At 37.4% G+C, this 27772-nt stretch overlaps 1 protein-coding gene across 3 annotated transcripts in view; it reads right to left on the bottom strand.

Moving 5' to 3' along the window:
- Positions 1 to 27772, bottom strand: part of MAGI2 (membrane associated guanylate kinase, WW and PDZ domain containing 2) — a 697971-nt gene that overhangs the window by 112907 nt on the left and 557292 nt on the right. For all 3 annotated transcript variants that reach the window (XM_059847430.1, XM_059847429.1, XM_059847431.1), the window contains exon 10: positions 5597 to 6232. In XM_059847430.1, the coding sequence (XP_059703413.1) occupies positions 5597 to 6232 (636 nt within the window). The remainder of the gene's footprint in view (positions 1 to 5596; positions 6233 to 27772) is intronic.

The following is a 27772-nucleotide window of genomic DNA, read 5'->3' on the forward strand; positions in this document are numbered from 1 at the left end:
CAAGAAATACATGTGACATTTAAGAACACAGGAGGGCTAAAAATGCAGATATTGCCAAATATTCCTCTCAACATTAGACTGCTTTCAGGAAATAGGAGGAAATGGATCAGGAGCAAATATACAGTTGATGAAGTAAGCATCTGGAGAGGAGAAAGTGTATCAGGAAACAGGAAGAAATGGATCAGGAGCAAATATACAGTTGATGAAGTAAGCATCTGGAGAGGAGAAAGTGTATCAGGAAACAGGAAGAAATGGATCAGGAGCAAATATACAGTTGATGAAGTAAGCATCTGGAGAGGAGAAAGTGTATCAGGAAACAGGAAGAGATGTGAAACCTTGTCTGTCCCAAAATCTCTTCTCAGAAACAATAAAAGAAGCTGAACTTCATGAACAAGACAAGTATGAATAGACTACTGTTAATTTAGAGTACCCATAGGATGCAAATAAGCCAAGACTGGGTTCCTTTAGGAAGTGACTGGAAAGGAAAAATTTGCCAATGACTCAGGGATGTAAAACAGTAGGACAGTAGGATGATGGAAAAACTCTGTAAGTCCCAAATCAAAAACCTACATCATACTTCCAAGAATTGAATTTCTTTAAATCCTCTGGACTGTTGACTAGAAAGTCCTGAACTGGGGATGAGCATGCCATGAGATACAGGGTCTCCAACAGGTACTCTTAGTATTGTGTATGAAGAACTTCAGAATGAGAACAAAAGACATGGAGACCTCAGCAGTGAGCTGAGGTCATGGAACAAAGAGATCAGAATTTCCTGGGCCTGACTAGTGCTGCCTCAGCTTGTGCAGCTTTCCCAAAAGGCAACAACCTGGAGATAAAGAAGCATGAGCTTTCCTGATCAGAGGAATTGAAACACACAGCAATCCTGGCCAAAAACACCCAAAACAAAACAAAACAAAACAAAACAATCTAGCAAAAATACCCCCTCACCTCTATGGGAGAAAGGCAGAACTGGAAAATTTGAAACAAGTCCATGGAAAGGGTACTGAGGATGGAGGGTTCCTTCCACTGAAGTCTGCTTATTTTGAGGGGTTAGTGTTTTTCACTAGAATATTCAAAGATTTCTTTTGTGAAATTTCTGCCTGTTTTTGAAATTGCTGATGCTGCATGTGATGTACTGGTATCTGTTGGTGGTTTTAAGGAGCTGCACACTTCAAGTAAGATGTATACAGTATTTGAGAAAGCTAATTTGCCTTCCTTTTATTCACACAATTGACAAGCATGTAGTTAAATTCTCCCTCCTCACCTTGGCTGTGTATTCCATGTGGCCCTCTCTATTTCCCATGCCATGGTGACCCTGGCTGCTGACAGTCCAGTTCCACACCAGGACTGGGCTAACAATTAAACAGCGTCGACAGTGTGTCAGTTCTCTGGCTCAGTTTCATACCAACATTCTCACTTTTTCAGAGCCAGTTTGGATTATACCATTTTCTGATTCCATGATTATAAAATAGCCATCTGATGTAGGAATTTTGTCAGCCTCCCACTTTTTGCATTTAATGTTTCACTCTCAGCACCTGTTATGAGTTGCTATAACTTCATGAATCAGTCCTGGCTTGTCTGCAGGTTTCCTTAACAACAGTATTTCAGACATAGTATTGATGCATCTAGATTTGAATCTATCAGTTCCTTTTTAGACAGGAACACTTCTGGAGCTGGGCTGCTGTCTGTAGGTCCATATATTTCAAAGGTACTTTCCAAATGAGATGGCATATGTCAAATACTTGGATGGTTCAATTAGTAGAACATGCCAAGCCTAGTTTTTGAAGTCCTCATTACTGAATATTTATTCTACATAAATTTGCTACATACCACTTTAACCACTAAGTGCTGTTTTTCAGTAGTACTGGACTAATTCAGAATTTATGCTCTATCTACATTCAGAAAGACTGATTTTTGAGAGCTCTTCCACACTATTTCAGCAGCCTATACTCAGTGAAATCTACTGCAGAAGCTGCAGATAAAGTGTAAAGCCTGAAGCAAATCTGGAAAGGAGTAAATCTCTTTGGGTGTTATTTCTTTTATATTAATTTTTTCTTTTTTTTTTTTTGGCAACACTTTTCCACTAACTTTTCTGTTAATTTTAGTTGTTGTTTTTCAGTGCAAACACATCTGTCAGCTCATAGTAATCAATGGAAACAATAAGGCTGTTCAGCAAAAACAGATGTAAAGATACTGAACTATTGTGGTGCATCTACTGAGCAAAGAACTTTTCCAATAAACAAGAAAAAGACAGTAACAGGTCAGGCCAGTGCTAGAGAGATTCTTTCCTTTGATAGACAAGTGTATTATTTCCATTACCATTTTGTTTTTTAACAAGCAGATACATTGCTACTTCTGCTTTAGAAATCTTAAAATGTGTTGACTGAGCTGTGGGACTTGCTCCAGCTGGATTGTACCCCATGACAAGTCTGTTTGGTGATGGTGAGAGAGATTTTAGTGGCCTCTTCAAATCTGAGTACTGAGCGCAGTCAGCATGCAGACCTTTCTTCTCCTGCATACTCTGGCTGTTGACCTGTTAAGCTTGTGGGACAATGGTTTTTAAAATGCTGTAGCATGCATACTGTGTGCATCCAAGGGAGTATTTTTTTCCAGTATGACCTATAGTGAGGATAAATCTCAGCCAATTTCAACTAGTTTCTTGTCTGCAATGTAGATAAGGTTGCTGGATGAGAGAGAAATAAGGTCACTTACAGAATGAATTTGTGGCATACCTAATGCCACAATTAGTGTGCAGTCAGGCCATATTCATATCAGAGACAGAAACATTACAAGGCAACACACAAACCTATGCAAACACAGCCTTCCTCCACAGGCAGGAAAAGCCCTTTGGTCTTAATCTTAAAAATGAGACATTAAAGACAGGATGCATAGGGTAATGATGGAAAAGGATGGCATAATCCAAGTGTCATTACACATCAAAGATAATGAACTAAAACTTGGATCCATGAGTAATGAGAAAGCATGCCTTGCTTTACTTATTTCACTGACTAAATATACGAGTAAAAGAAAGTTTCTCTAAGTATTTGGTTTTGTATTTAGATTATCTCACACGACCAAATCTTACCACCTGTTTATTATTCATAACATATTGGATAGACACATACACCTGAATCAGTCATCCTCTGCTCCCTTTATAATCAGTCAAGCAGCAAATGTAGTTTTAAGGTGTACTTAGATATACCTGACTTATTTGAAACATCTACAGTGGAATTACATGAATTACACCATAGAAAAGTCCATTTCTGCCCAGGGGCTATAAAAGGAGACATGATGACTAACATAGACATAATAACTGCATTCTGGGTGTATAGTTAGTCACATAGACTCCCTTTTCCTATGAATAGGTAAAAAAAGAAACAAAACCCTGGTTTTCATCTTAAAACAGTACTCATACTTGTGCTAAGATATGATTTAGACATCTCTTAGAGTAGGTTTGAGTCATACACTGTTTTTTTCAGTTCTTTTGAATCATGCAAAAAAGTGAACTTTTTTAAAATGTTAATTTTTTAGTCTCACAATCTTTCGTTATACTTATTATTTCTGATGTACAAAAATTTATGATAATAAACTCACATTTGTTCTGTACCATCCCATCAAGTTTAATGACACTGTAGGATTTCCAAACATTTGCTTTAGTCTTGGTAATTGTTCTACCATGAACAAAACACGTTCTCTTTCTCTTCCTTGCTTTCTCTAAAGCAACCAACCACTTCCTGCCCCAGCAGCAGAGGGTTAAATGTTTCTGCATTTGGACCTAGGCTGCTGTGTCACTGAGGCAGGGGAACGAGCTGTACCTCAGTGTTTGGCCTGAGACAGAGCAGATGCTGTAAACTCACAGTGCCTTCATCGAGCATTGAGCTCAGCGCAGCATCTCCTACCTGCCACAGCCATGTGCAGAAAATAACCACAGCCCACTTAATGTACCAGAACTTGTTAAACTATCATGTTGATCAATATTAAACTATCATGTCTTGATCATGAATCAATGATCTACAAAGAAATTCTCTTCAGAGAGAGCAATTATCCTCTAGGGCTTGAGTATGTTGCTGCTTCAGGTTTTTTTGCTGCTGTCCTGCACTGATTGCTGAAATATCTATTTTTTTGTCTATTATTACTCAGGCTTGTTCAGCATGCTGGATTTCACACTCCACTTCTCTCTGAAGACTGGTGTGCTAAATTGTTTTCCTCTTGAGGGTGATTATCCTGCCTTTTTCAAAATAAAATTCCACCTTTTTGGGGTTACACTAACAATTCTAATCTCTTGACGCTCTTTTTTGGCTATGAAATGCTCCCTAATTTGTCAACTTAATAAAAAAATATTGCTTACTCCATCATTCAAGATTCTTAATGGCTATTAAGGAGAATCAGATTTAATCAGATTTAATACCAATGAATACAACAATTAACTTTCTTCAAATCCATATACTATATATATATATGTGTGTGTGTGTGTGTGTGTGTGTGTGTGTGTGTATATGTATGTATGTATATATACCTGAAAAACACTTTATTGACTTTGTGACTATATATCTCCTACAATCACCTTATGTTTGTTACTTCTGCAATTTGATATAATGTTACTATATTCCTTATTCTAAGGATTTTTAGGCATTGGAATGATAAACACTTGGCATATGCAAACACTAAAGCTTCACTTCCCAATTTCAATTCTTCAGAAGGAAAGTAGGTAGTATTTTTGCATCTTTGTGTATAGAATCCTTTTCTTTTCTCTTGAAGCACAAATTAATGTACATTAAGTGACATATGAATGCCTTTAGAGAAAAAAAAAGATTTTTAATATAAAAAAATCTAATCATTATTTACTTCAGGTAATAATAAGTTAGGATGGATGCTCACCTCAAACCGCCAAAGAAATTTTGTTTGGCTAAAATAATAAAAGCTATGAAATCCCTGTAAAGTTTTTTACTCTTTTTCTGTTATTGCTTCTTTATGGATGTCTTGACTCTCCCCTTCCAATGGTGAACATTCAAACTTACTGTGTCAGGCTGGTAAGAAAAAACAAGTTGCTAAAATCTATTTTTTTTAAAATCAGAGAAATATATACCATGGATCTCTCTTATCAGGAAAGAAAATACCCCAAACAACTGTTGTACAAAATTTTTACAATGAATGAAAAGGAGGCAAAATGGCTTAGGAAAACCAGTAACCTTGTAAAGGGCAAATAAATTGCTCTGATTTTGATCTACATTAATGAGTCAATACATACAACTATATCTAAAGCTTGCAGCACTGCTTTGGGACTACATGAGTTTGCTGCAGACACCACACAAACTGTTATGGGGTGAAAGGTCTGGAACTGGCCTAGCTTTTACCCTTATACAGAGATGGGACCATTGACACTCAAAACACATAAAGGAATGTACAACAAACTGTAAGATTTTGCCTAGGATACTTAATTACAGACACACTTTTCCAGAACCAATGGTGTTACTTCCCACAACATGGAAATTAATTTCCAATTTAGCAAACAAGGATGTAGTGAGTATATGTATGTCTTTATGGTTTAGAACCTTTTACACACATTTTTGTAATTGTACAGACTTTCCAAACTTACCTCCTCTATGGATAATCAAAGAAGTTTCACTTCCAACAGGACATTCTTTAAGTATATCCACTACTTCTGCATGGCTCAGGTTCTGTACATTCTGCTGGTTGATCTCAACAATGAGGTCACCTTCACACAAACCAGGACATCCCTGAATGTCTAGAATTTGCTTCACCCTCTGTCCTGTAGGACTGTCTGCTATAGTGAAGCCAAAGCCCTGGGCCCCTTTCACAATGGTTAAGGTCATGAGTTCAGCTTGGGTGGCCCCAGAAGAAGCCATTGATACATTATCATCATGGGCAGGTGGTGGGAATGTGCTATCAAGCTGACTATCTGCTGGAATGGAGTGCAAGGAGTGTGGTGGTCGATCTGTTACGTCTGGAACAGACTGAGAAGTCCTAGAAATGTATTCCAAATAAGTTTCATAGTTATGTCTTCCATTTACCACTACCGGAGGCCTCTCCATTACTGCAAGGGGTGGCACCATGCTGTTGGCAGGATCTTCAGGATCAAAGGGCAAAGGGTATCCACGACATAGCACCAAGTTGACACTCTGACCAATAGGAACAGACTGGAAGAGTTTGACTACATCTGCGTGAGTATGTCCAAGGACACAAACTTCATTAATATAGACAATCACATCACCTAGAACGAGAAGAACAAACAGTGACAACATGAGACAACTTCAATTGCTGTATATGCAGTGCATTTTTTTTTAAATGAGATAGAAGTCTACTAAAAAAAAAAAAAAAGATAAATTTAATCAACATACTGACTCATATAGGAGAGACAAAAAAGTAAAGTTTGTCTGGCAGTAAATGTAAACAAAGACACAATGACAATACCAGTTATTTTCTCTGTATGCTCACAGATGGAAAATTTAGATGGATCCAGACATTCACTTTTTCTTGACATTTCCTCCCTATTTTTCCAACTCCTTTCAGTGCAGTCTCTAAAGATTGCTTTTTTAATAAGGTAAAATGAACGATTATTTGGAGACTGTGTTGTCAAGAAATACCAATGTTTGGTGAAGAATAAAAGAAAAAAAAAAAGTAAGTATTCCTGGACTTCAGAATCAATGAATAGCAATTCAAGACTCTGTATGCATGTGCATAAGGAAACAGTTTTTGCATTGATTATGATGTCAACACTTTTCTGTTAAATGTGATTACTTGCCATCAGCCATTCAGAACTGCTACTGTCCTTTCCTACTCTAGGCATGAAATATATATCTTACATAATACAGAGATGTTTCACGGCATTTTGTTGTAGCCAAAGGGCTCAAGGACAATGACACAACAAATTTTTTGGCAGGTTCAATAGCTTCACATTAGAAAAATCTAGGCAAATATATGAAAATCAGTTTAATATTTTCTAAGCAGCTGGTCAAATAAACCCAAAGATACTACCTTTGCCTTCAAATCTTGTCTTATGTATATCAGACCTACCAGTCTGAGCATATGGCAGCAGAATTCTTTAAGTCAACAGGCTATTTATGGGTCTCCATATTGCCCATGCACCAACCACCTACTGTTACTGAAATGCTCAGAAATAAGTTCAAGATTCTTCTTGGTGTTAGAATAGATCTATATATTTATAGCCATAAATATTTTTCGACGTACTGTTAAGGTGCATATTAAATAAAAATGAGTTATCAGTGCAAACATAATTCAGAATAGTTTGATGACCCACAGTCAGTTTTCACTTTCTTAAAAAAGTTTACATCTTTATAGCAAAAGAAAAGGATATTTCATTAGAGAACTCTAGAAGTTAAAGTCTTTTCCTAAATGAAGACTGTCTTATTATCCTATTATTAATCACCAGGATACTATGAGATGTCTACAAGGCACACAATTCAAAATTTTACACATCACAACACAAAGCTTTTTAAAGGTATTTGAAAACTCAGGAAGAAAATGAGAATGACTTAGGGAGAATGAGGTGGTTTGGGTGGAATTGCTTCAAGTGTATTTATGAAATGATGTCTTTCAAGTACTTCAATCAAAATCCCTAATCCAGCAAACAGGGGATAAGAGCATCATCAAGATGCCAATAAAAGGGCTGTTTCTAAGTGAGAGCAAAAGGCAAAGGCTGTTTCTATGTGAAAATGAAATGGTCAATTCCCACATGATCAGTCTGTGTAACAGCCTGACAGTAATTAATTGCATATGCACAAACTGTGATTCAGAGGAAGATTTCTTCAGAGGCTGCCTAGGGAAAAAATGCTAAGGAAGTTTGTTTAAATGACTGTGAGTATTACACACATAAACCTTAGGAGCTGCAAATGCTTTCTTAAATATGCACCATAAATAGATTCCAAAACAAGCACAAACAGTAATGTCACTTCATAGGCACTGCTGAAAAAACTCCAATGCTTTTGTCTCAAGCAGCTGAAAATAAAGCCGTTTTCAAAAGTCAGAATTTAAAAGAAAATATGCACCGTACAAATTACTGTGGCAATGGCTGAATTTTATCATGATTTGCTCATGCCTGGTATAGAAAGATCTTACCTGCATTCTCATCCCTGGCTCCCACGTTAGCAGTGAGGCTGACATTGCTCACAACAGGACTGCTTCTGTTGAGCTGAGAGCTCTTCAGTGCATGCTGCTCTTTCAGTAACTATGCCTTAATAGTAACCTTGCGACTTTTTAATCCATGCAGTCTTTATTTCCCTGAGTGCTGGCAATGCAGCTATGTGGTGGGAGGAGACCAATCTGTTTGTTCATCCTCTCTTACAATACATTAGCAGAGTGCAAAATGAAAAATGCAATTTTTGTGTTGGGCGAGTAAATCGTGCCTGTTTTCAGCCCCTCACTTTAAGTATTTGGACAGGTTTAGGTATGATATAAAACTTAAATTATATGGTTTTGATATATCAGAAAATTACATAAACTAGTTGACATTATATAGAGCTGTAGTGAAAAGAAATTAGCTTTTGCAGAAGGAGTGCTGTCAGGAAACATACATGCCAAGTAATCCCTTTCCCCAGTCACTAAACAGGCAAAACTGAGCACTAGAAGATCTTGGGTGAGAACTTCTTCATATAACAACCTTCCATTATCCCTCACAGGCAGCAGAAAATCCTTCAGCATTTCCTGAATCAATATCTTTAAAGCTCTTTGTTGTTTCTGAGGTAAGCATGAATAGCATGGCAGGGCAGATGCTGAAGCTGTAACTCAGTCACAGTGGGGCTGTTTGGGACCCACCTGCTGTACTGTCACATGGAGAATGGACAGCCACAGGTTAAGTGTGATAAACACAAGGGCATGAGTTACTAAATTCTTCCCCAAGAAAGTGGGGCTACAGTGGGGAGAAACAGTTTCAGATCAGAGACAGGAAGGAGTAAAAAAGGGGTTAATTTCAGAAATCCTTCAAATTAATCTCTCAGCTGTACTTTCTCCAAACCTAACTCATTTTTCCAGGCTGAGAGTTCCTCATTGCTGACACAGAGAGAAGTACTCAGCATTTGGTAGGAAGAGAGAGATAAGTTAAGAGCATTACAGAGCCAGTGCCATGCTAATGCAAAGTTCAAAACCTGTCTTCTTTAGGAAACCTCCCTTAAAGGTTCCTGTAGCATCCTTTCTGCCTGCTCTCTTCTGCTGCTTCTAATAATAATGGGTGCATATGGACAAGCATAATAGTGATCCACTTTTTATCTCCTGTCTGATTTTCTGAGCAAGCCATAGTCTGCCTCCAGAAATCACAGTTTCACAGTGAGTGGGTATCTTTGAAGTTATGCAGAACATTTATATTAAGCATCAAACTTTGCCTGACTTTTAGAATTAAATTTGCTAAAATGACTGGAGCTTGCTTACAGCTTGCTGATTGAGCTAGGCAGGGATCTCTAGAGGTCATAGTGTCCAAGCCCTGCTCAATCAGAATCCCTTAGAACCAGTTGCCCAGGATCATGTCCAGCTGGCTTTTGAAAACCTCCAAGGGGGTAGACTTCTCTTCTTCCCTGGGCAACCTGTGTCAGTGCTCAGTCATCCTCCCAGCAGGAAAGTGTTCTCTGATGTTCAAAGGGAACAAAACTTTGGTGTTTGAGTGTTTGCCCATTGCCTCTTTTCTTGCCACTGGATAGAACTTGGCTCTAGCTTCTTTGAACAGGTATTTATGTAGATTGACAAAATCTCCCTGAGCCTTCTCTTCTCCAGGGTGGACATCCTCTCTGTCAGGTGCTCTGCAGTTTCATCTTCCTCACTAGCCTGTACAAACTGTACACATGCCACCCCAACCTCATCTTACCTGAGACTGCTCAGGGATGAGGGGGCCCAGATCTGATCTGTGGAGAAGGCATCTGAATCAGACTCTCTAGATGAACTGGCAGGTTTGATAGACACCCAGTAGACAACAGATACGGTGGCCTACCTCTCAAAAATCTACACTGCCACAAAAACAGAACCTTCAATGTCTAAATTCAGCACTGAGTTGAAGAATCTTAAAGAATACTGACAGCAAGCAAATTTGTCAAACTGTCCTAAAGTTACCTCGGATTTAGTTAAGGCTCTTGCATTTAACTGAAAAATTTAAGAAAATGGGTCTGGAGGGGACTTCCCGGATGTCTGAAACTAGTCCTCTGTTGTCAGATACAACACAGGATGTTAAACTTGATGAAATTTGATGTCTTCTTCACAGAAAAAATCATGAACTCCCATAATATTTCATATATTTAACGAGCTGGTTTTGCTTATTAAAGTCGGCTGATCATTACTTATTGTCATATAATGTTAATTGACTCAGTGCCTGAATGTTTGATTAGAGGTTCCATTTTGCTACCTATGTATTTCAAAGCAAAAATCAGATCTGTACTGTCATTATCTTTAGTTGGATTAGTAACTGGTGAAGAAATTTCTGAGCTTCAACATCTTTTAATGACAGATTCTGTTTTACATTTGTCTCTACAATAATGTTTCAGAATTACATCTGACACCCTGGGGATTTTCCACAAGCTTTAATTCTGAAAAAAACCCTAACCTTTTTCATGCTTGAAGTGCGTGATCCAAACAGAATTTGTTTTATTGACATAACTTGTTTCATCACAAATTATCTGGTATTTTCAGGCAATGCTACCAGCTCTATTTGCCTCCTTTCTGAAGAACCTTTACTATTCACTTGACTCCAGTTATTGTTTCTGATATGTTTTTTTTACCCCTAGATTCTCTGTGTAAACATCTTGTAGGTAAAGTTTGTCCATTTTCTTACCTATGTTCCCATCATTTGTATACAAACATTTTGCCTATTTCTTCTAGTTATGTTTCTTGTACACTTAGGTTTCTGGCTGTACTTCAGTGAATTTAATTGCCTACTAGACTGTCATTCTCATTATTAATTAGAATTCACTAAATTTTGAAGTATGAATGCAGAGAAAAAAGTGCAGATTAGATCTTCAATTGAAATTTAGTAGAAATGTCTCCATTCTTTCTGACAGGTTTTTGATCATGCTCTTAGTGCTAGGTTTATGTGCTTAAAATATGACAGAATGCTGTGATTTGGGGTGGAGACAGCTCTGCTACCCCCCTGCAGCCAGGAGAAGCCAATAGCAACAGTGCTAAAACCAGCTCATGGTTTGGCAAGTCAGCACAGGATACACCAGCTCTGCAGGACTTGGGCAGCATAATTTTTTGCTGCATTTATAGCCCACATAAGCTCTGCTAACTTCTCCAGCATTACTTATTCCCACTTGCATTTCTCACCCATATAATCTAAATGCTGCATATGCATACTTTGCATCAGTTTCAGAGCTAGCAATACATGATTACTTCATCGTTGAAGCTTTCCCTTCACCTGCCCACCCACACTCTCTACTGTCATTACCAGATATTTCTGTCACTTCTCAGCAGTGACCTTGTCTTCTCTTTCTGCAGAGTGCTGCAAGATTGCTGGCACTGGAGCTTGTTTATAATAAATTCTGAGCACGTTTCCAGTAGCAAAATATGAAACATGGGGGTAATTTTAATAACAACAGCATGTGATTGATGGTCATGAAAGAAGCAAAGATTTGTAAGAAATGAGCCATTTTCACATTCACACATACACTTACAGGCAGCAGCACAGAGAACTAGTGTGTGAGGGATCCTTTAGTTAAACAGTAGCAAACTACATTCTGAAACTTTGAGACTCAACTTCCCTCCACTTGCCATAGATGTTAATCCAGTGTGTGAATAAATAATTTCCATTACAAATGGCTAGAAGTGTTTTTTTTGGCTGTAAAAGATTTCAGAAAATTCTGCATAAACAGAAATTCTCTGATTTCTTGTACTCTGACTTGCCACAGAACCCTGTAAAACCTATTTAAATTTAAACCTAAGCTAAGTTCTAGCTGCTGAGGTCTGATGGCCTGACTTTTATGGGCAAAAGATAAAGCCTAGTGTCCCATAGTTCATGGTAGCCTGATTAGTCTTAAAATTTAAAAAAAGAAAAAGAAGAAGGCCCTAATTTTGTTAATACTCAGTATAAAATTACCCTTATTTTTAAATAAGAAATTTGGAATTACAACAGCTTCTTAAAGGAGATTGCAGTGTAAGATGACTATTGCATATTAGCACTGAAATACTTAAAACACCTGCCAAGAAAATACTTACTTAGTACTTCTAAAGAGGAACATTAGATTAACTGCTAAAACATATCAAAAAGGCAACCTGGGGAGAAGTACATGCATCCAATAACTCAATAACTACAGCTACTGATGAAAAGAGCTAAATTTAAAACTGACCACGTTATTATCAGCTTTATAACAACTTTCTCTGATAGACAGTACTGCAGCAGCCTCAGTGAAATGAAAAGAGCTGCTGGGAGACATAATGGAGAGCTGCCTCTGCATTCAGAAATAGTTTCAGGACCACTTGCTGGTATGTGAGAACACTAAATAGTCCATTAAAATATCACTGCTCATACTGGCATGGAAGACCCATTTCCCAGGCTTCATCACATATAGAAAGTTTTACTTGTGTGTGACAGGTAACCACTCTCCACAGATCCTTCTTTCACTCACTGAACTCTGGTTCAAGGGGGAAAATGATAATAATATATGATAATAATAAAACTATTATTTATTCAATCAATCATTAATTATTATTATTAAAATTTATTATTTCTTTAAATCAGACAAAAGTCAAGCCAACATGTATTCCTAGGCATTCAGGCAGTCAAGCTGGCATAAAATAGGCTTAGATTTTCCTCTTTCTGAAACCTGAACAACAGATATAAATCATCTATTTGTCAGATTTGAGCCAGTACTTGTACAAACAACATTGTAGGGGTGATAACTTGGGCTAAAATCTGTTCCCATCACTGGACTTCACCATTCCCATCACGAAGGACTGAGCACTGGCTCTGAACTTTGCCTCAGGGGCCAACACAAATATGTGACACAGACACTTGTCTGCAACTTTACCAAGACTCAGATCTGTTGAGTAAGCAGGTGCCATTTTTGTATGAGCAATTTTTTAGAACCCATTTTAATTCTACTATGACCCAATGCATATGCTTAATTAAAAAGCTGTCTATTTAAAATTTTTGTGCTTAACCAGCATGTATCCTGTAATTACACTCAGGCAGATGTGGATTGGTAGAAGAAACTATTTCCATTTTATTTGTATTTTGCATATAGTGGTAAAAGCTATTTATATAGAGGCATTTATTTGGGAGAGAAATAAAATACATTCCAGAAAAATCTAAAGACCTCGATTATCTGCTGATCTAGTAAACATGCAACATTGTAGATTAAAAAATGTAAGTAATGCAACAGCAAAAGCATACTTAAATGAATGCTGGTCATAAAGCAGTAAAGAGTAGGCAAATTTTCTTCCTAGAAACAGTTTTCACTTCTTCAAGCATCTGAAAGCATAGCATGGATGTTGAAACTGCTACTTTACAAAAAAACTAATTACTTAAAAGATGGCAAGTATATTGGAGGCAAGACCACATAAAGAGAAAAAGGTCCAATTTTCAAGGTAGCCTCATATTTACAAATTATATAAGCTTGTTCTGTCTAAGCTTTGCTTGCAGGAACTACTTGTGCATCTTGAAATGCCTGGTGTGAATGAACTGCGTGACAGAGCGTCAGTGGATCTGAAGAGCGAGATAAAAAATGTATGCCACGTTTGCATAGCTATTTGGGATCACTTCGGAGGGTGTCACTGTGTGCAGAGGCTCATGAAGAAATGAAACCCTTCTTTTTCTTTAGAAAAAGGAGGTCAGAATTTACAACACATTTGCTTTTGTAGGCACATTTGATTTCTGTAGGCAGCGCATCACATTTATCTAGGTAATGGCTCCCAGGAGGAGGAAAGTAGCCCAGCCAGCCTCCCAGCAGCCTAAAGGCAGAAGGGTATGGAAAAGCATGATGTAAATACCAAGCAGCCCCTGTGCCCCACTGGGAATCCTGGCCATGTGCCACCTGTCCCTGGTGGAAGACATTTTCAGCAGCACTGTCAACTGCACACCATTGCCACTGCTGATTCCTGACATAAACTGCCAGGAAGTAAAAAGGGAGATGGATGAGGTGAGGAATTAGATGGAACATTTATAAAGATGCTGCAGCACAGTGACAAATGCCTTCATATGTTGAAATATAAATATAAATGTTACTGGGAATTTTTAGTAATAGGCAGTCATGTGAACTGAAATGGTTAATAGAGCTATTTTATTTCTTTGAGTAATGCTAGCACCATGAGGACAAGAATAACTAGCCACACACTAAATTAGTAATTTGTGAAAGCAACAGCACTTTGTTGGACACTTAAAAAATATGTGCAAAGATAGATGAGTAGGATTCATCTCTATTTAAAATCTATAGAGGTACAACTTGAAAATTCATTTCTATTTTAGAGATATTATGGTTTCCAAGGAGATTCCTTGTAACTGCAGTGGGCATTACTGCCAGAAGTGGGTCACTTTTATAACTGTTATCTATTTGGTAAAACTACGATTTTCATCATTGTTTGATCAATACTTTGTTTTTCCTGCTACACTCACACCGTGCGCATCCAGGTGCCTAATTCCCCTGCTGAATCTCTGAGACCAGTACAAATCTGATTTGATTATCAGTCAGGTTATTAATTTAATTTAAGGCTAGGACTTACAGCCTTGATTTGTGGATGTTTTGTGTGTTCATTGCTCAAGTCCACATTATGCTGATTGAGATCAACATGAGCTGCCAGCAGTCAGTGTCCTTATTTCAGATCCAAACCGTGGATGTGGAGTCAAATGCCAGGCACCAAATCTGAAGGTGCTGCTCTGATGTATTGATTAGCAATTTAAATCTACAATAATAATAATATACAATAATAATAATAATAATAATAATATCCACATTCTTCCCAAAAGAAATCCTTGCTGTTGTCCCTGATGCTACTTTTTATGCTAAAAATTCACTACCAAACTTTATGCTGAAGAATCTGAGTGATTAACATCCTAATCATGCCATTAGTTGTAATGATATGTGTGCTCATTCACTGCTTCACCCTAGTTATTGGAGCTTCTCCTGTCATGCCAAACCAGAAATTCAGAATATATCTATGTAGATATATATAAATCCTCAAATCTTGCTCTGTCTTGAAAGTAGTCAACTGGGTTTACAAGGTCAGCACCTTTCAGAAACAGATATTTCAAAAGAGGTCTGGATAACTACAGATTAATGCTTTTAATCAAAATTAAAGACAAGAAGCATTTTACCAAGAAGAAATTGAATGTATCAAAACAGTGAAATAATTTCCAGCTAAATAAAGGGATTTTTTTTTGATATTTTACTACATATAAATAACTTAGTGCATTTGAAATGGAGCTATATTTGATTACTGATTCATTAACATATGCTTATACAAATGTATGGCTAATATATAACGAATTTTCTACTCCTAAGTTTTATAAAGGTCATTTAAATTTTAGTTTATATGGGCTTACCTTATGTATTACTTCTATATTTTCTTTCTTTTTTGATAGTAAAATTATCTACAAAAATAATTACCTTAACTTCAGAGAGCTTCTCACATAATTTCTATAACAAAAGATCTACTCAACAGTTTTTAAGACATGTATGAATATATTACTTGCTTTAAAATTGCATGGTAAAGATAAATAGTGGAGTTCCTTTAGGTTCTCTAAGGTTTTACAGTATTTTTCAGGTTAATAGAGGGTAATGTATTATCAAACTGACCTTCCTTCCAAGCAAATGTTGGTTGCCTTAATATCTCTAGAGCCTCTTGCACTGCCAAGCACTCATTTTCAAGGACAAAATATTTTTACTCTTTGCAAAACAATTTAACACCTTCACCACTGAGTAATTATACTTTTGCTTTTGGCTCATTTCTGAATACTACACTGAGTATAAACTACAAAATTCAGCTTGCATAATATCTTTTTTTTTTTGTAAGGAGGCAAAATCATTAACATGAGTCCCACCAAGGTCTTTCTTTAAAATTGCTTTATAACAGACAGAAAACTCCAGCCTTATTATAGTTAGGAAAAGGACACTTTCTAGCCTTATAGCTTTTTGGCTAAGAATCACATTCCCCTTTTATGAGGATTATCCAATCTCCCACCAGTTTACTCTTCCTCCTTTTATGTCTCATCCACCTTCTCTACTTTGTGTTTTGGTTTCTGAGAGAGAAGAGAATTTTTTGTGCTCTAGTATGGTTTATAACACTGAAAAGTCACTATATTGTTGGAACTTAATTTCCAATATCGTAAATATTTAACCAATTACAACACCATTGCAGGGCAAGTACTCAGTCATTTTTCATTGCAATGTAGGGGTTTAGCTGAATGTTTGGATTCCAGAACTTGCCCCAGACTGCTGCAATATGGATGCATCAATTGCTGTTCAGTAGTCAAATCTCAGATTTTATATATAAAGGGGCATTAACCCTGTTTGATGTGAACAGCCATATCTTCCCCTTTAGCAAAGACTTAATTTTCTGGATATCTATCTATATTAATTTTTAAATTAGCTAATGAATAAAAGTAAATTAAAATGTGTTATTATGAATGACTGTGATGCCACATCAGACTATTTGTTCAGACCATGAAAAAGCAGTCTCACACTATGTCTGCCATCTCCCAATGTTCCCGTGAATCATCCCAGGGTAATTAAAAACCCTTTCCCAAAATTATCATTGTATCTGATTTTTCCTCAGAAGGCTACCACTTCATGTCATTTGCTTCCACACAATATTTCTACCCTGCTCCTGACAAAGTAGGTGGCACCATCAGTCCTGAGAGTGTATTGCTTCTGTGTCCATCAGAAAGTGAGATCCAGTTGCAGTCTCCCATCCCATTGGAAATGGTAGCCATAGTCTTTGAAGGTGATTCTTGGAAAAGTTCTCTCAAGCATATTATATTCCTCCTCTTTACAGGAAAAGCCTGTAAAAATGGTGTGAAGTGGGACTGCCACTCCATAAACTTCCTTCTAAGAAATGTTGCATGAGAAGTGCACGGAGAAGGACAAGAGTGCCATGTGTTAATGGATACAGCACACTGGAGACAGGGGATAACTAAGGGTGAGCAATGGATGGATGAGTGTGTGTGATGTGGGGCTCAGGAATGGAAGGAGCAGGAGGAATGTGGGACATGAATTCCAGCGGCAGAGTGAGAGAGAAAGCAGAAATTGCTGTGCACTGAGGGCTTTTTTCCTCCCTGTCTTTAAAAAAACCCTAACTCCTGCCTGTCTACGAGCCCAGTCCTGCTTCAGGAAGGCACAAACAGACAGGAGTATACTACTGAATCCTGCTCTAAAAGTTGATGTTTTTAAAATGGAGGGCAATTTATATTAAAACTTTAGTTACTTCTGCTTCTTATGGCATTTTAAGTATGAAATTATTAATTTTTCATACTTGTATATAAGCAGTGCTCACCTACAGGCACAACCTGAAAATGGTTTCCAGACAAAAGACATAGTCAGGTGTCAACTGCTTATATATCAACTACAAATCTTAGAAATACAGTTAAATTACACAGTCATTACTTCCAATGGGGATTATAAGCAGAGAAACTCAGGTACCTAAGATCAAACTAAAAAAAATGCAAACAACCTTGGGTATAAAATGAAAGTATGGCTTCTTGTCTATTTTAGTTCTCTCTGCTTTTACTATAAACTATGAGCTCAGAAAAAACCTCAAGGTTGTCTTTATGAACCACTCAAACCAAAGATGGGGCTGCTGACACTAAGAAAAGAGACATCACCATAAATAATACTGTCCTAACAGCAAAGTTAAGCATTGCTGGGTGAATGAATTCAGTGTTTGTTTGACCTAGTGCATTTTGATTTCATGGATTTTATGATGATATACCAAAGAGTATACCAGTTTATACCAGTTCAATACAATAAAAAATAAAGAAGAATAAACCAATTCACAAAATAGAACAAGCTTTTACAATAATTGATAAAAATGTACTGTTCTAATTACAAAATAAAATTTGTCCCCAATTTTCTTCCATTATTAGTTAATACATTATGTTTTTTGCATAATTTTGAAACTGACAGTCCTTTAGCTGTTCTCAGCAAGGAAGCGTCAAATTGTTTAGCCTTGAGAAATTTTACATACATAAAGATGACCCAATCAATCAATCTATTAAACATCTAGTGACCCTGTAATACTGTAAACTGCTTTTGAAACATTTTCAAGTCTTTCAGCATTAAATAGTACGTAAAATTACAATTAAACACTGTGAAGAAACAAATTATGAAGAGTTCCATAATTTTATTTTTATTTAGATTGAAACTATCCAGTCTTTTCACTATCCCTCCAAAACCACATCTATTTTTATCTGTTATGACAAAATTATTGTAACAGCACTCCCATGGCAAGGAGTAATCTGATTAACTGGGACTGTGGAAGAGGTTTATGAAAAAAAAATTTGATACCATGTTGGTAATGTCCCTATAGCACGATTCCTAACACTACTTCTATGAATTGTTCAATGTGCTTGGGATAACTAGTGTGAATGCTTCTCAGCATGCTTATTTGTTACGTGACAGACACCAAAAAAAGAGAGGACAGTAACTCTGATATTAGCAGTGACCACATTTTCGTTCTCTGACTTCACTGTCCTCCCAGATTTATTGCAATGAGCTGCAAACTAAATGCTGAATGCCACAGTTCCACCCAGTAGAACTCATCTAAAAGGTACTTTTTGAAAACAGAAGTATGTGTATTTTCACACTTATTCATATATCTTCAGCTAGCTTCAAAAACAGTACTGATTTAGCAGGAGAATAAGTGGTCCATCTACTCTAAAACATGGAGAGCATGTTCTGGATTCTAAGGCAGTCTGGAATTTATAGAACAGCAAGCAGAGCTGTTTCTCTGGTGCAGAGCTTCTGATAAGCAGAGGTGGCACATTTTCTTCCAACTGTGTTCACTGGGCTTGAAGGCACAGGACAACCTTCACCCTCAGAGCAGAGAGCACCTGCCCACATGTCTGGTATCAGAAAGAGCCCCATAGCACCAGAGACTCCTCAAAGCCAGCCTAGCACGAGGGAGTATTGGAACTGATAGTGTCAATTAAGTGATGGAAATAGAGAAAAAACAAATACTAGCAGCAATGGAAGGAGGAATATAATGATGTGAAAAAATTGTGAGACAAATCCCTCTGACAGTGCCTACTGACCCCCACGCTGGCCAAGGCAGCTGGAAGGTATTTCTGTATTTGCACAGCCCTTGCCAGTCCACAGATAATCTTACAAAGAGCACTCTCCCCAAACCTATTAATGGCTTTGTCCTATCATTCAGAAAAATATCATCATTAAAATGAGTAATAGCACACATGAGGTTCAGGTCCAACGGCAAGCCTTCTGCAGCACAGGGAAGAACTGTTTGCACATAACAGATGTGCTTCTGTTCCACTGGAGTCTATGCAGGTTCTACTTTGGATCAGAGCTAAATATTTTCTCAGCTCTCTCTTACCCACTCTTCTTCACCCCACATTTCTTCTCCTGAAGGATTCTTGCTTGCCCTCCCCCCAGCCTTAAAAAGTAGAATGAGTACTTATCTGTATAGTGATTTTTGTGTAGTTAAAGGGAATCTGCAAAAACAAGACTGTTTAAGATGAATGATAATATATTCCTCTTTTTCACTTGCTCAAATAGAATCCTTTTGGGAAGGATGCTCTCGAGGCATAACAAGGACTTTGAATACCTAAGTAAGACCCAGATGTGCTAAGATACCAACACGACATGTGAAAGAGATTAAAAACTGTTTCCATTAAAAGAGAAATTAGTTACATGAGCATTCTGCAATTTCCTCAAACCTCTCACTCTCCCAAATTAAAAGACAGATGCATTGCTTAATTCAGACACAAAAATACGAGGTGTGCCTTTAACTAATGGAAGGATAATACTGTTGCACCAAATTGACTGAAATGCAAAGAAATGAAAGAAAAATGAATGGAAATTATATGAGCTTAATGTGATTTTTCTCTGTTACACATAAAATGGGATATAAAAGAATATCTAACTCCAGCACTAATAGCAATAAAATAGTAAGGCTATGGTGCATGAGAAATTTAAATTACTCTGAGGAACAGGTTTGATATTTAGCCTGTCCCTAAACCCTGCTATTGCAGGATGCAAACTGAGGTCACAAAAATGTTGTATCTCATGTAATTTCTAGTATTTGGGAGAAGAACTTGCTGTCACTGCAAGAAAGAGTAAAAATCTTGCTGCAGTCTGTTGAAGTGGATGCAATTGTACTGTACAGGTATCATGCATCACTCTGCTTGTCAGCTGGACAGGGCTGCTTGCATTGTCATGGGACTGCTGTCAGAAACTGATTAACCACACTGACTTTCTCCCTCCAGTCTTGACTCTGAGAGAGGTTGTTTCAACTGTCTTTTATGATTTCTATTATATACTCCAAATTTGGGGTGATCTTTTGGAAAATGATAGATTAAAGGTTGTCTACATTGTCTTAATTGTGTTTGCACTGGGCAAACAGATTTCAATACAATCTTTACTGAGATCACACTTTGTATTTTATTCTTTGCTATAGGGGCTTTGTTCTAGTCTCTCCTTTTCCCCATACTTGGCCAGGCTGTTTCCCACAGCAGTTTTCCTGTTATGTGAGAGAGAGGGAGAGACAGACAGCCTGATTTAGCTTGCTATGGCCACTGCCAGTACTGCACAACTTAACTGGAGACCCAAATCAGGGAAAGCCTGGCTTTTTCTGCCAGCCTGTGGTAAAGCATGCTTAACACAGAAATTATACTAGAGAAAAAAAATAGCACCTGATTCTGACACATACAGGCAAAATGAAACTAACATCTAAGTGTGGTTATATTTTTATGTGGATAAGATGAAATCCTATATACCTGGGACCAGGCTGATACCCACCTAGCTTGGGGTTAGGTAGAAGATTTTCCCAGTCTGTGGCAATTTTTCTGCAATAGGTAAATTTAAAAACCCTCTAAAATTAGGAAATATTGCGATTTTGTTTTTTCACTAAATGTTCTCAAGCTCGTAATATTTTCAATTTGAATTTTTTTTACTATGCCCCAACATTTTTTGAAAAATATTACTTCCAGTTGACTGGAGATTACAAGTATTATGCCCTAGCAAAGATGAATTCATTACTCTTGTAGCAAAAGAAATGATTAAGGTATCACAATCCTGCTTTCAGAACTGAACGGACTTTTGAAAGTTAGTATTTACAACACTGCACTGTTTAAAATAAAAATCCATCCGCTCAGCATCTTGGCTGGAGAGTAATTTTTGGCATAAACAATTGCTCAAGTATAATTCTTCTTATTATCCCTATTTCCCCAAACAATTCAGAGCTACTTTTTCAACTGTGCTAGAAACAGTTGAAACTCTTATATAATAGTCAACAGCATAGCATTTTCTTTTGATGCAATCAAATTTGGCCTAAAAAAATACACTCTTGTCTGATATGCAGAAAATAATTGGAACAAGACAGACTAAAAAAAAAAATCTGCCAAAAATATGAAGTTTTTTTTTGAACTCTGAGTAAGGATGCTGCCATTGTGACCTGTCTAGAAAATGACCAGAGATGACACGAGTGTTTTCAACTTCTCCCATCTGTATTAGAACAACTCCCTCCCATTAAAATAAAACAAACTTCTAAAGTGATGCTAAAAGTACAAACACATAAATGTGATCAATATTTTCCCACCACGTGTAGCACTGCCATGTTGCATGACTTTCCTGTGGAATTTGACAGACGAATCCACCCTCAATCCCCCTTGTCAAATAAACAAGGTTGGATACATGTGTGGTTTCCAGTGCCAGTGACAAGGTCTGACAGGAGGCAGTGTCCTTGCTCTGGATGGATGTGTTCCTCTTAAGCTGCCTGAGGAAAACCTGCCCGAGCACACCAGGCTGCTGTGTGGCACACAAACCTTTGTGGAAGTTTCAGTGCAAGAAGTCAACCAGACTGCAACAAACAAGACAAGCACCAAGAGCATTGGTGCACCAACATCAGGAGAATAATCCTGGTAACCTGCTAGTGAGGGGGGTATGATCAATGCTGCCCCACATATCTACTGTGTCTGTCAGTCCCACATAATGATGCTTCTCCACTTTCTCCTTACTCTGTCAAGTTCTCATCATTAGCTCAATTTCCACATTTTCCCATTTCCCACCTCTTTCTGATGCATTTTTTCAACCACCTCATTGCAAAACAACCAATTTTTTCAGTGCTCTTTCAGCCCTTTACTATGTTACAGGCTTAGCTCTGACAGTGTCTTCAGAACTGATGGGTTTCAGGATTCAAAGGCAGATTTCAGGCCAATAATCATGAACTGCTGATAGCCATTGCTTATTGAGACTTGCTATTTCGTTTATGTAAAGGTGGAATAGAGGAGATCACAAATAACAGAGCAGCAGCACAGTTTAACATGCTTCATGACTGACTTTTAGCCTATGAAAAAATTCTCAAGGAACACCTATCAAGACAGGGTGTCCAGTATTATCTGACTTTTCCCAGCAGTACTAGAGGTGATGCTCAGTTTGGCAAAGAAAGTCTCAGTAAATACTGCATACAATGATGCTGATTGTAATGCAGAAGAGATTAGTTTAATACAAAGAATTTTAATTTACTTCCATTTGGAGCTAAAGAAGAAAGAAAAACATCAAAAGGAGTGAAACTGCCAGTGTTTAAAAGATCTGTACTCACATCAGTGCTCTCAGACCTTTCTTGCAGAGCTCCTTTCTTCTTTTCCTTAGAACCTTGCCCTCCCCCTCCTGCCTCCTACACACTCACACATGCATAGAAACACCCACTCTTCAGCCATTTCTAGCATGAAATTACTGCCTTTTCTCCCTGCCTCCCTGCAGAACAAAAACAAATTATGTCATCCTCAGCTCCAGCATATCCTATTGCAGTCAGTTTTCTCTCTGTTCTTCACCCAGTCTCTGGAGATTGGACCCTCTTCTCCCCTCTCCACCAGCCAGTGACCTCCTGAGGCTGACAGCCAAGACCCAGACACCAAGAATTTTTCTAAGCTCTGCACACAGCCCTCACTTATCTGGGCATGGCATCAGAGCAGTGTTTAGGGCACCCTGGCTCTCCCCCGTGGCACTGCTTCCCTCTGGTACCTGCTGAAGGAGGAGCTGAGGAGGAGCCAGCAGTGCCCAGGCAGCTCCCACTGCTGCACACACAGAAATTTTGGGAGCAGCAGGGCACCTCGAGCTCCACCTCCATCTACCAACTCAGTGATAGTGCTACACTTATGTGATTGCTGGAGGGGAGAAGACTTGTGGGGCAGAGAGAGAAAAGGCTGGAAGAATTTTTTCCAAGGGTTTCTCACTTACCATCAGGATTCACTTCCTGCCCACCTCCTGGTTGGAAAAGTGCTCCTTATGTCATTGAGAAATTTTCATTACAGGTCTTTAAACAAACAAGCCATTTTTTAAATGTCAGAGTCATCAATTACAAAGAGGCAGTCGCATGAGTGCTGGAATAAACCTTGCTCTTCTTATAAAGGCCATGTGAGCAGCTAAACAGGGTCAGGTGAGAGGTGCATCTGTGCTAATATCCTGATTCTGGCAACAGACAGTGAAAGATGCTTGTAGAAGTGAACTTCTAATAAAATGGCCTCAAATGTCTCTGTAACTCCCCATTACTTAAAGGTTTGCAAAGCTCCTCAAATATGATTTATATGCCTGGAAATGTTTTGTTATCTCTGATGCAACTCTGGATAGTTTCACTCCACGCCATGCATCAAATGATACAAGTCAGAGCACTGACAAAAATATTGACCCATGTGCGATTGAACACAGATTTCTCTTTTAATATATGCTGCACAATTGGACTTTGACAGTATTTGGCCTTAAGCTGAACTCCATTAGGTTTCTCTTCATTTATACTTTTAGCAGTTATGATGGGAGTTGCTAACTTCAGTAATTATTGGACATTACTAAGTTCTAAAAAGACTATTTCTCCTTTTGGATGGGAAATTCAGGTACACGGATGTAAACTAATATGTTAAAGCAAAATATTTACTAACTGTCAAAACAGATATTTGCCATTCTAAATGTACAGCAGAAATTGTATCTTAAAATTAATTCCTTAATTTATTCTTAATTTCTTAAAGAATTTAAAATTTGTTCTCAAAAGTGGTTAAAGGCAAAAAATGAGTGGAATTTTTGAATTCTCAGATTTTAATGTAGGTACAAATTGTATTTGGTTGCACAAGTGTGGAGGCAGAGCTGAATATACATCAATCTACTAATTTTTTAATACTAAATTAAAATAAAAATCTGAATCTCACCTAAATACTTACTTTTTGTTTTGATAATGGAATGGTCAAATAAAGCCTTATATGCCAAAACAAACGAAATTCAAATGTGGCATGGCTGACAATATTGAAAAGTACAATTCTAGATTATTTTCATCATGCATTATGAAATTCTCACTTTCCCTGTCATCTTTTCCTATCACGAGAATCTCTTTCTGACCTCATAGATCACTCTTCAAAAGAAACAAAGCATCATTATTTATTGAATGAAACAGTACATGAGGAGATGATGAATATTATTTTCAATGTATATTTTTGTCTGTTCATACAAATAGCCAAATCATGTGAGATAGATGTCAATTACATTTGATAGAAGAAAAGTAATTTCTGCAACTGCAGCATTTCTGGCAGCTACTCAGTTCAGTGCATGCTGCTTACTCAAGTGGCAACTCGCAAAACTTACAAAAACTGTCCTAATAAATGTGAGGATTATGACAATATATTTATCATCTCCTGGTCTATGTTAAATGTCCTAGTAGCAGAATCTGCAGATTTTACATGATGATGTGCAGACTGAAGAATGAATTTATGGGCTTCCTAGAACTTTCATACACAAAACAAGTGTTTACTTCAATATGAACACTCAAATTGGATAAAGGTGTATCAGAATGTGATAGTGGAGAGAATAAATAATTTAACATTTTTTTCTGCCTTTATATTTTGCATACTGAAATAATTATGTCATAGTTTTAGTATCCTTGTCTATGCTTTTGGCCTTTGTGGCCATTTTTCCATGGAGTCAGACCTTGAATTAGTAGGAATATGAGACTGCACATACTCGAATAATTTGTGTCCAAATGATCTCTTTGCTTTTTCACCTTTACTCTTTCACATTTTACTTTACCATATTTCTTGATTTCTGTATGATTTCATTTTCTGCTAAAGATATAGCACCTTTGAGCACCAGAATGTCACCATTTACTCTTTCTAGAAGAGACTGAGGCCAGTGTCTTAGGTTAGACAGGGTGTGTGTGCCTTGTGTTTACAGTTTGTGTTGCATTTTTCCATAAGAGACAGGATTTTTATATTATCATAGATCATATTTCCCTTAAACCCTCTCTTCCCATCAAATTACTTCATCATTGGATTCTGGGTTAAACAAAAACATAACTGAAGGCAGAATCTGGTCAAAGGTAAAACAGCTGGATAAAAGACAGTAAGTGCTGTACATGTGGAATCTGGCATGGCTGGGCATGTTCAGACCTCAGCCACCTCTAATCAAATATCTTCAGCTTTCCATAGTTGGTTTTGGAAAAGTTGCTCTAATGGCTTAAATATTAGAAAACACTTACCACATATAAGCAGACCTGCTCATATACTCTCTCCTGCAGAAGATCATGTGGCACACTTACGTAACCCAGAATTTCACCTATTTATCTGTCCAGTATTTTGCTCTTACAAGTAACAAGGACACATTGTCATTCTTGGGACTGATAATCATAGATCAAAATATAGCGTAACCAAATGTGACTTTCTTTCAAAATTAAGTAAGTGCCATAAACCACGAGTATTGTGAGCTGTTTCCTGTGTATAAATATGGATGTTATCAAAGCAAAATGAAAATTGGTGTTCTTTTTAGATTCTTCCTTAATTTCTGTGTAATGTGTGGATTTCAAAAAAAAAAGTGACTCCAAAATGAATTTTGAAGAAAAGTCTCCATAGGAAAGAAAACAATTACATATACGATATTCAATTCTGATATTGGCATATTCTTTATGGGTACCCATATGCAGTAAAATATTTTAAGTGCTGGAGATGGAAATGAATTGATAATCCCCTGTATATGGTTGAACTCAATCATCAAACTTCTTATGATGTTGTTGTTTCAACAGTTAGAGAGAATTAAGCCTATTAATTTAAAAAGGGTTTTTGTTGCTTTTTTAAAGTATTCATAAAACCACACATGTGAGTTATGAATTAGGCTAGGGAAAACAAATATCCTTAAATTGTAGAAAAGGATTATTATTACTGTAATTAATCAATCAATCACTGCTTGCTCTAATAGATGATAAGGAAAACCAAAGGAGTCTATAAAAAGACTCCTTGCTGAAGGAGGAATGAGGTTGTTTAAGCAGGTGTCTAATGTAATTTGTCACAGCCTTTGCCACTTGAGACATTTGTATGTGACTTGCAGGTACCACACAAGACTTACAAGAGAATGCTGCCTGGGAAGGCAGGTGGAGGCCAGGTGGGATCCCTGGAACTTTTAATGGCACTGAACACCTATGTCTATGCAGCTGAATTGCACCCACATATTGGTAGTGCCAGTTACCTCCCTTCTCCTCCCTACTGCCACCTTTCTTGGGAATCTATCTTCCTTAGTGCCCTGCTTTGAACCACCTTGAGTTCAGGTACCAAATGTAAAAAGTGAGATAGAAGATTCCCAAAATGTCTGTGTTATGGCAGACTTTGGGGCTAAACCCCAAGACAGAGTCAGAGACCACTGAGTTCCATTTGTACTAATAATAGGAGCACAGAGTCATCTCATGAAGTGAGAACAGCATGTGATGTGGACACAAGGAGCTCCTAAGTTTTTTTTTAATTGCTCCTGTGACTTAAACAACACACTGTCCATTTTCAGAAGCATTTTGAAATCCAACTTAGATGCTCTGCTACAATTACTCTTTCAGTTTGCATCAGGATTTTAATTGAAGACTTCAAGGGAATAGACAAATGACAGGGCTAAAACGCATCAAAAGCTCTCTTAGCTGGAGGAATGTGCTGCCCCTCTGTGCTGCTGACTATTTGTTAAGTAGTGCCTGTTTGTAGGCACTACTTAACAAATAGTCAGCAGCTCAGAGGGGCAGCACAGACTCAAGCTCTAAATCCCTATCAGGCAGAACAGATAGTGCCAAATGGATTTTTTGCAACTCAGAGAGAGCACAAGGATATTGAATATCACACCAGACAACTGAAAAATCTGACAAGGTGCACACAAAGACCTCAGATGTAGACAGCAATAGTGTGTGGTATACAAAATGTGGATACTTTTTTTAGTCTAGGCTTGTCCCTATCCTGGTTATCATTCAGTGAGTACCTCATAATATAGTGAATATCAAAAGAAGAAAAATATGAAGAAGACACTAAAATGAGAATCTCATGGAGATTAAAATTCAGTAACTTTGAGACAAAAGTAGATACCTTTCCTAGTCCTTTAGTCAACATAAGGAAAAATTTACAGATATTAATGTGACTACTGTCTCAAGTTATCTGAAAGCCATAGAAACATAAAAAATACAATGAAAAATTATTCTTAGAAGAAAGTAGCACAAGTATGAAAGATTTCTAGCAACCTAAGTATTACCTTCTTGTCTATTTGCATACAGTGCTCAGTGAATTGCCTGCCTTCAAATTTGAAAGAATAGAAAATGAGTCTCTTAATTGCTATTAATATTCATAAGATGCAAGTATTAGTTTTACTGTCACCATCAC

Source organism: Haemorhous mexicanus, chromosome 5 (genome assembly GCF_027477595.1).
Source record: "Haemorhous mexicanus isolate bHaeMex1 chromosome 5, bHaeMex1.pri, whole genome shotgun sequence".
NCBI classification, from domain to species: domain Eukaryota; kingdom Metazoa; phylum Chordata; class Aves; order Passeriformes; family Fringillidae; genus Haemorhous; species Haemorhous mexicanus.